Source organism: Octodon degus, unplaced genomic scaffold (genome assembly GCF_000260255.1).
Source record: "Octodon degus isolate 3935 unplaced genomic scaffold, OctDeg1.0 scaffold00024, whole genome shotgun sequence".
NCBI classification, from domain to species: Eukaryota; Metazoa; Chordata; class Mammalia; order Rodentia; family Octodontidae; genus Octodon; species Octodon degus.
In genome coordinates this window covers 4,102,207-4,112,788 of record NW_004524600.1, presented here as the reverse complement: position 1 = coordinate 4,112,788, position 10,582 = coordinate 4,102,207, and the positions used below count along the sequence as shown (strand labels likewise).

At 37.6% G+C, this 10,582-nt stretch overlaps 1 protein-coding gene across 4 annotated transcripts in view; it reads right to left on the bottom strand.

Annotated features, from left to right (window-relative positions):
* The window catches only part of Arid1b (AT-rich interaction domain 1B), a 461,162-nt gene extending 450,589 nt beyond the window's left edge, over nt 1-10,573 (bottom strand). For all 4 annotated transcript variants that reach the window (XM_023712185.1, XM_023712186.1, XM_023712188.1 and 1 more), the window contains exon 1: nt 10,425-10,573. In XM_023712185.1, coding sequence (XP_023567953.1) covers nt 10,425-10,550 — 126 coding nt within the window. In that variant the 5' untranslated portion in view covers nt 10,551-10,573. The remainder of the gene's footprint in view (nt 1-10,424) is intronic.
* Between the last annotated feature and the right edge of the window lie 9 nt (nt 10,574-10,582).

Genomic DNA, 10,582 nt, shown 5'->3' with positions numbered 1-10,582 from the left:
CTTACTTCTCCTAAACACTTGTCAACGTAAAGACATAGGGTTGAGGGAAAAGGTACAAAATGATTTCAACTAAGAAAAAATCTTCAAATACTAATTTATTCTTTCTTTGAATGAAGCATGAGATTTAGCTTAAGGTTTAAGGTTTTTTATTTTTGCTCACAGGTGTTCAATTTCTTCACCAACATTTGTTAAAAAAGTTACCTTTTCTCCATTATTCTATACCTTCATCATAAAACAGTTGACTGCATTTGTATGTTTATTTCTGCATTCTTTATTCTACTTATTTATGTATATAGAATGCCATATATGTATGGCAATTTAACTGCTTACCCATGAGAAAAATTGTTACTCTACTGAAATACAGTATCCATTTCATTGCCAAGCAGTAGAATACTACTACCATACTTTATAAAGTCTAATCATAAAAATTCCACAAGCGTTCTTTTCCACTCCTTTGGACATGTACAAAGCAGAGCGATGTGAAGAAACTTGCCTGAGGTCACACTGCTAGTAAATAAATATCTCATCTTTAGTGTTCTCTAAGCTGCTCACTTTTGGCTCTTGCCCTTGTCCTCACTTCCATTCTCTCATCTCATCACCTGGTTAACTTCTGCTAATAATCAAGTCATCACTTATCAGTAGAAGCTTTCTGTTCCTACCCTAAATCTTACCCCAGCCCACATGAAAAGCTTCCATAACAACTACACATCTCCCACCTAATTCCTTTACACTCCACTGGCTAGCAAGTTTGCTTGTCCTTAATCATCAGACCCTAGACACCAAGCAAACCTATCATCCAACAAGGTGCCAAGCACACACCAGGTTCTACCCATGTTCCTGAAGCTCATGAAACAAAGCTAACATCCCAAAATCCTGACATATACAGATTGTTCAATAAGATGAAGTTAAAGTACTTGAATATTAAGCCTTTCATGCTAATAATAATTGTGAACCTATGTCTGTAGTAGAAAAATCACTATCGGGCTGGTGAGATGGCTCAGTGGTCTAAAGCACCTATTTAGAACAAGCTTAGCAAAGCACAGGAACCGTGGTTCAATCCCCCAGCACCACATGCCAGCCAGCCCCGCCCCCTGGTGGGCTGAACTGGCCACACACACACACACACACACACAAATAAATAAAAATTTTTAAAAAGAAAAGAAAAATCACTATCACCATATAAGTGACATAAAAAACAAAATACAAATAAGGATCACTTTTTCATCAATGTCACAGCACCCAAGAACAATCTCCAAATTCCGTCACTGGTCTTCCACTGTAGACAGTGAACTCTGACTGAACAGATTTTCTTGCAGCTAATACTGGAAAAGCTAATCTTGGAAACGAATGATATGTTCCTCAAGAAGTTTTCATTTCAGATACATTACCCACTACTCTCCAAACACTCCTTAGGCGAGGCACTTTAAGGGAGATAGTCTTTGAATAAGAAACGCAGAGCAATGTAGCCATACACTTTAATTCTAACTCTATAAAGTATTGTGAATTTAAGGTAATTCACAAGGGAAAATTATGGATCATATGCTATATTTACTTTGTGTCCTAAAAACCAAGTGGTACTCAGGAAGTATTTGTTCACAATAGAATTTTGTCCCTGGTAGAAGCTTAGCTAAGTCTCAGCATAACAGACAAGCTGCTCTCTATCTGAAGCAGGTCTCTGCATCTTAAGATCTAACATTCCATATTTTGACTATTTAAAAGCAGTCTTAACCTCCATGTGTAGTAAATTATAACTTTGCCAGGGACTAAATCTGAATAATGTATTCAATGAAATTGAAGCAGAGAAGCAAGTTACTTAGCTAATAAGAAGCCACAATCTACTGCCCAGACTCCTAGAGTTAAATTTTCACTCCTTAGCACAAGGTAGTGTTTCTAAGGTCTACCGAGAATTTAAAAAGAAATATAACATGAATGGAGTGGCAACTTGGGTCCAATGACCGAAACTCACAGCAACTCCACCAGTTATGAAAACAAAGCATCCCAATCAGTATCAAACTATGGTTTATGAGAAAAATTATAGTAGAATGCACAAAATTTTAGTACTAGCACACATCTCAGTCTATATCCACTTGAACATGTCTGAGCTCTTTAATAAGCTATCCAACGGTGCATAGCTGATTAGGCACTCTTCAAAGTAGCACAGAATTTTGAAGGTGGGAAGGGCTGGGCATCAACTAATTGAGGCCATCCTCAACCACACCTTGAAGTGAGGGAGAGCAGATCAAGAGACTTAGATCCAACCTGGGAAGAAAGGTGGGCAAATAAGAAATGTACCACGTACAGAGGTCTCAGGATCTACTCGGACGACCTCTACCATACAGTAACATTCCAGACAAGGAAACTGAGCCCCTACCAGATGGCAGAGAATAGGCACTGAAGCCCACATATGTGCCAAGGTCTTACCAGCTCCAAGCCATGAAGTTTCCATTACATCAGGTTGCCTCATAATAGTCTGGCTCTCTCATAAATCCTCATGAACACCAAAATAAATAAATACCCAGATGCCAGTTCCTGCAGAAATAAATCTGCTTCCTCAGAAAAATACTCAGCTGCAGCAGTGTTTTACATTTCTATTTCTAAAGTCATCCATGGCTCTTTAGGTAAGGTGAATTTATTATAAAAATGTGAGCTGAAAAATGAAATTTACAGGACTTTACAACAGGTTTACAGTTTGATATATGGTCACTGAATCTTAAAATTTGGTTCTTTAAATTCCAATAACTAGATGCCCAATTCTGAATCAATTTTGGAATTACCAATCATTTCAGTATGAAAGTATAAGGAAGAAGTGACAGAGTAATTAAAATCTATGAAGTAGAGGGAGCGGTTAAACCTCTAAGATGCTCATCACAAAAAGAAACAGGAGGCGATACTAAGAATTCCGGAACTGTTTCCACCAATCATCAGTGCCTTGCCTTCTGAAAGGTTTATTTCAGGACCCAGAAGCAGTAGCTGAATTTACTCCTCAGCCAGCATACATTATCTAAACAGTTACCAAAAATACCCCAGCAATCTATGTGTCTTCCTAAATCTGAGCAGACTGTTTAACTATTTAAACAAGAGTCTATGTAATGTAAAAAAGTGAGAAAAAATAAAAAGGACCATCCTATATAAGTTTAAAAATGATTCTATTTTTCTCTCTTATTATTCTCTGTAGTCAAGCTACATTTTGCCCTGGCTCAAAGCCAGTACTAACTGTTAGAAATGGAAGACTCACTAGATAGCATCAGCTGTACAACACCAACAAACCATTATTTGTGTTGTCAAAATCCACTCCCCCCACCACCACAAAAATTCAGGCCCCTAGACTGCTTACCCACATGACTACTATTCACACTCTTGTTAAGCCAGGTAGTTCTAGATCAATGATGCCAAAAATCCATGATCATGGTACTGTGGGAGCAAGCTTTTTGGCAGTACCTGTAATTATCAGCACTTGAAGTAGCAGTACCACAGACCCCAGCTAAAATGAACTGTGCCTGCCACAGCACTGACTGAGAAAATGGCCGCTCACTAAATAATTTGTCAACTGATGGTCTATAAGCAGGCATTTACCTACTAGTTAGTTCACAGCATACAAAGATGCTAAATGTTTACAGCTGAAGGAACCATTGCTTCCCCAGTGTAGCCTCTTAAAACAATAAGACATTTCCTACAAGTTCTCCAGTTCTCTCGAGTGTTACAATATATAACTGATCATGCTAGACTGCTGCACATGCTTGCTATCCCAACACTTAGGAAGACTGCTTCAAGTTCAAGGACAGCCTGTGCTACATAGTGAGACCCTGTTTTAGAAAAATAAAAAATATATAACGATCATATAAAAGGCTAATACATCAGCAACAGTTTAAACACAACTCTAAGGTAAGCACAGGCACAGGATGTAGCCTCCTCCTACTGGTGAGGCTATGGCAGGGGAATCTCAAACTCAAAGGCAGCTTGGGAGATTTAACAAGACCCGGCTTCAAAACAAAAAATTTTAAAAATGGGAGAGGGATATAACTCAGGGCCAGGCTCTGGCTTCAAACTCTAGTATACAACAAATAGCTAATACTTACCCACTAAAAACCAGCCCATTAATAAGAAAGTATCTAAGAAGTCTCCCTTTACACTGGACCAAAAATTTTAATTAAAGGAGCAAGAGTCTTTAGTAATTTTTCCATGCACAAAAAATTTCTGTAGTTCAGTGGAGGACTAGAAACTAACACAAGCGAAGAGCACAAATTTGAGGGCAGAGGACACTAGGAAAGAGGACATGGACACAAGCATTAGCTGGCTGAATGGCTGCAAGAAATTTACCATTGCAAATGCTTTTTACTAAGAGAAGAAAGATAAAACCAATCACATTCAAAAAGAGGCTAAAAGGAAAACAGTGACAGAAATACAAAATGGAAAAATGATCATGGCAAGAGTTCATTTCCAAAACCTACCATCCCACAAACTCCCAGGACTCTCTCAACAAAATACCCTAAACCTCTAAGCTATAAAAAGGCTCAGAAAAGCTTTTAAACTTTTAATGACACATCTGGCAATGGAAGAACTAACCTACTCAATACATCTCAAAAAGCCCAAATCTATGAAGATTTTCCCAAAGTTAGAATAGGGAAGAAGTAACACAGTGATTGAAAAAAAAACAAAAAACAAAAAAAACTCTAACATTCCAAAGGAACATTTGAGAAAGAATTTACTAATTAACGAACCGTGAAGTAACAGTTAATGGTCATAACAACAAGATTACTTGCAATACACCCTAATGGATAACAATTTTAAAATTTGACATGGAAAAAAGGGAAAAGAAAATGTGTATTATGTGTTTAGAAAGATGAAAAAGTTGTAGAGATGAATGGTGAGGATTGTTGGGCAACCATGTGGCTACACTCCATGCCATTGAACTGTATATTTTAAATGGCTAAAATGATCAATTCTATGTTACATGCATTTCACAACTGTAAGAGAAGACATCCACATAATTGCTTAGCATTTTACTACAAAAAAAAGTGTTAATAGTATTGTCACCAAGAATGTTCTTCTACATTTCATCAATATGGCTTCCCTTCTAGAGCTGCCATAAGGAATGACTTCTTGCCTGATTGTCAAGACTCAAGCTTCCCTCAAGGCTCAAACAAAACACTGAGAAGTGTGCCGTACAGAGCAAGCCAGCAAAGGCTGAATCTGCCAATTCAAAAGGACTGTCCTGCTGTGACAGATCTATTTCTGATTCTGCTGCCATCTACCTGATTTTAATAATGGAAATAAGAGTGCCTACCGGTGAAGCAGACATACTTAAGATTAAGACCTTAATCTCTTTCCCAGCAATAAATATCACTCAAAAAAAAAAATTAATTTCATCATTAATTCATCTGTCAAACTTAGTAGCTTTCTAATATTTTTGGCATTGATCCATACAAAAGTGGGTTTGAAAACTGCCTGCTGGAATCTATTCAAGTAAGTAAATAAAAGGAAATAGTTTTCTTAGAATTACTCTAAGTCAAAGACTTTGAAAATAAACTGTTTGGTTGAAACTTATTGTGAACCCACATATTATATGTTAATAAACTTAGTCATTAATAAAATAAATGGTTAAAATTATAGAATGCCTAAAAATGATATAATTTATTCAAATGTAAGCACAGCATTAAATAAATGGGTACTTAAGGACATGCAGGTAATAACTGAAATTATTTTCATTTCACCAATTCACTAAGACAAATCAATATAGAATATCTCTGATTTTAGATCAGTATTTAATCACTCAATTGAACAAAAAAGGACCACTTAGTCTTATGCAAATAGCTTGCAAACTGGAAAGAGCAATACTGTAACAATTCTTCATCTATGATACATAAACATGGTCTTGGTGGATGCGAGCGGGTTCTGCTCGCTGCTCCTCCCCCACACCACAGGGAACTAGGACTTAGGATTCCTCAGCCTCAAGCATGCATACACAGCAAGTGTGCAGTACAACTGTTCGTGTTCACAGAATCATAAATCCTCTTGTACAGGAAAAGACACCTCTGAAAAGCATGCAACCAAAGCTCGCTCAATTTCAAAATGGCCTGAGAGGACACTGTATGACCTTAAAGCAGAAAACAGTGTTGTCAAATGTCATAAAAATTATATAACATCTACTCTGAAAATCTAAATATTGAAAAAAATTAATGGGATTGAGCTTTACTAATTTTCATTTTCAGCCTCCATAAATCTGTTATTTTTATGTTGACACATAACAATTCTATCAAATATAAACATCAACCTCAAATTTACAAATCTATACATATCCCAAAATGAAAGTGACACAAATAAAACATTATGCCCTTCTCCACAAAATATGGTTCAACGTGTACAGGATCTGGGCAGGGTCAGTTTGTACAAAGCACTGGGAAACGCCTCTACATCCAGGGCCGGCAAAACGCTAAGGCAGCTTCCTGTGCTAGTACATCCAAATTTGCATCTCCAACTGCTTGCAAAACGAGGAGGAAAATTCCATGGACCCATAGTAAATTTAAAATCAAACCACACTACTCCTAGGAGAAGACAGAGTTAAATTAATTAACCGATCATCTTCTAGATTTGCTGGTGAGTTCAGCATGAAACCTACAGAAATTAGTGTTCCTACTACATCAGAAGTCATTTTTAGACATACTCAGCCCCAAATTATAAGGGAATAAAGTCTATCCATAAAAAATAGAACTTACAACTCAACCCTTTTGCATTACACCTGTTTCCTTTAAAAGATGTCTCTGTCTAGTAAAACTATCAAATGAGTTTATACTGTCTCCCAATACACTGTCTTATACTTTCAAATCTGTTCTCAAGCCAAAATCATTTTTACACAAGAGTAAAGATGTTATTTTCTTCTATTCCAGTAAAGGAACACAATATTTAAAGATTAAGTATATCAGCAAAAGTATCCAAGTATGATCTAGATTATTTTTATAATCATGACACAGTTTTTTCTGATACATGCAGTATGATGCTGAGAAAAACAGAATATAAAAAGCCTGGCCAATAATATGTTATGAAATATAAGTAAAACCAAAGGGAAAGAAAAGTCAATACAGACCAATGCACGGTAAGAACATTTTGTTCCCTAGATTATGCTTTTTCAGTATTAATATAAACAAAATTTAAGTGATCACTTAGATTGGTAGCTATTAAGTAACAGAAAAAATTATCAAAATTAAGCAGCATAAAAATCAGGATCCCAAATAAAAATAATTTTAAGCCAAAAATAGATTGATAGCACATAATACAAACTGCAGACATTTTGCTGTTATTTTCTTTTTTGTGTGTTTTTAATGCTAGGACTTCCCCTATGAACCACTGTTACCAAGTCAACCTAACTGTACAGCAGCCATCCATACCTTGGCAAATACATAAATTTAGGATCCAAAAAATGTTTGCAAGATTTAAAATATCAGATAATGTAAGACTTCATGGAGAGTGGAGTGATCTTATGATACAATGTATCTTATACACATCTTAAGGTTATTGGGAACATATTTGTAGCTGCCTGCTTTGTAAACCAGCTAATCACTTTTAACGGTAAGTAATGGTAAAATTGTATTTTACAAGATGATGACAAAATGCTATGCATGGAATTCAGTATAAAAGATATGTCAGCAGACTTCAGTATTCCTTCTGAAACTGCTTTATGTGAATACTTAACTCAGAAAACACTAGTAACAAACGGAATTATAAAACATTTATTTCATTCTCTTAAAAACACTTTCCCTCCTAAATGTATGTTTTATGCTCAATTACAAAAACATTTGACACTCAACATAATAACTTCCTAAAATCAAAAATGAAACTAAATATATTAAGAGCAAAAAACCTCATCACTTAACATGAATAGTATTTTATAACCTACAGTTAAATATTTTAGACAAATGACTGTTTCTTATGCAGTTATCATAATACTTAGTAATTATTAGCCTTCCAAAATGAAAAAGAAAAAAGGTGTACAAAAAAGCCACACATTTCACATGTTAGCAGTAATGTACCTAAGAGAAATCTGTGAATCAAGGTCGTATGTCCATCGTTTTTTCCCCTCCAAGATAAAAAAACTATTCCCAAGGGTCACAGTGAGACCATAATGCATTCATTCTCATCGTAAGAAAACAAAATACTTAAAATAATGGTACCATTAAGAAATAATGTTCTAAAGTAACATGCTGTCTCTAAAATCATTTGTCATTGACAAAGATGTTAAACTGTCCCTTTAAAAGCAAACTGACAAAGTATTTTTTAAATTACATGAGCTTATTTACACCATGTTTCTCTTTATATTTTTACTTGTATGAATCAAAAATAAAACAAGTTTTCTGTTAAGAACAGGAAGATATTATCATTAAAAGTAAAACTCCATTAGGAGTGGATACCACTTCAGTCTAGGATTCACATTATCTGTTAAATTTTTTGTTCACTCGGACAAGTTTCTCTAATATACGATTATTATAAAAGTATACAGTCCTAATAAATTAGCCAAATAAAAACACATATACACTGTATTTCCTTCTAGCAAATTAAAATTTTTTAAATGTTTATAATATAAAGATGTGTATGAAAGAAAAACTACTTGGAAGAAACACACCCAATACAGTTTGTCTTTAATTTACTTTTGCTAATCATTGTATAAGCAGTTCCAATAAAGCTCACATTACCTAATCTAACAAAATAGCCAGGGAAAAATTCTTGGAGGATTCTGTGTTCTCCAAATCACAAATATAAAATAATTTTAGTATTTCACAGGAATAACCATCGTTTTCCTAATAACTGTTTTCTGCAGAAATTATACATCTTTCCCATTCCGTCGCTTTTAAATATGCCATTTCCAACTAAAACTCATTCACAAACATCTAAAAATAATCACAACTGTCAAAACACAAATCACTAGAAATATACAGCTTTAATCTAGTTATAAAGCCAGTTTCATATCACCAAAAGATACTGTTAAATATCAGAATTTTGAAATGCCCTAACGTCATATTAAACTACGATAATTAAACTACGAGGCTGAAGCTCCGACGTCTGACACAATTCAAATTTTTTCATAGTTCAATCTGTAAAAAAGACTTTCATAAAAGCCTTACAAATCCAAAAGTTGGTATAATTAATGACTTAATTATTTTTCAATGGTCGTATCTTCAGCCCACAATTAAATACCATGATATACCTAATGTCCATATTGTAAGATTGTCATCAAATCTGAGTTTTATAAATGTCTAATACTGGACAACAACATGACGTTTCTTCTGTATCTAATCCTCTTATTTAATAACTGATTCCTAACGATTTAAGCCCTAAATGATACTCAACCTCCCATCTGCTTGTAATAGAGTTCAGTTATTATTTGTGGCAAGAATTTTTGTGACTGTACTGCTCAGCACTTCTATTTACATCAGCAGTGCTAAATGCCCAATGGTGAGAGGGGAGCCAATCAGATGGCAGATTAGATGTCAACTCAGAGGCAGCTGTCTGGAGACTATTACAGCCAGTTTACCTCCACAATTCAAATTCCAAACCTTGCAAAGGAGATCAAGTCGCTCTTTAGGCTCAGCCTACTAGCAAGAAACAGCCAGAGCGCAAAACACTTCCTAATAACGCCGTAGGAGTTGGGCGACAAGAAAATCCAAATAAATATGACCCCCGAACGATCCATTTTCCCAGAGCTGCTACTTTAGCAGATTTACTAAATAAAATGCATGCCTAGTCCGTGATCAAAACAAGTTCAATCGATCCAGAATGTGTTCCCCTACCATAGCTTCTCAGTTGAAGGTGACTCTTTTCAAGAGGCCCGTGAGCCCAATAATGGATTTCCACGGCTATTCTTAGGTACGAATCGATGTATTTTAGAATATTTCATCTCCCCGTCTTGGTAAATGTTGCTCTCCTTCCTGCCCGTAAACATCCACACTCAAAAGCCTGCACCAAACAACTCGAGAAAGGCTGCCCGGTTGTCAGAAAGCTAACCTATCATCTCCCCGGCCTCTACCTCAGAGGCTAGGAATGGGACTGTGGCCCTCGGTGGAAGAAAGTTCCTTCCTCTGGGCCGAGCGAAGGCATATTGTTAGCGCCACCCTAGCGGATCTGGGCAGCCCCCGCCCCCGACCGAACCGGCCCGGGGACCTCCTCCGCACAAAAGCCCCGAACCGGGCCCATCGCCCCGCGGGTGGGGCCTAGGGGCCTCGACCCGTCCCGGGGCCTGGGACTTGCGGGAGCGGCGAGGGTGCCAGTCCGGGCCCGAAACCCCGGGTGGCCCACTTGGCTACCGGCGGGAGGCGGCCGCGCCCCCGCCTCCCCCGCGAGCAGACGCGAAAAGTGCGCGGCGAAGAAAGAAAGTCGGGCAGGCTCGCGGGCGGCGCGCGAGGCCCGGCGGAAGCAGGCCCCGCCGGCGGGGTTACCTGGGATCTGCTCAGCGCCGCTCCGGGGGTGCCGGGGCTCATCGCGGGGTGGCTCCTTTGTTGCGCGGCCGCCCAGGCTGGGCTGGCGGCGGCGTACGGGGCGCCCAAGTCCTTGCCCAAGCCCATGCCCGCGGCCGCCTGCTGGCCGTCCACCGCCG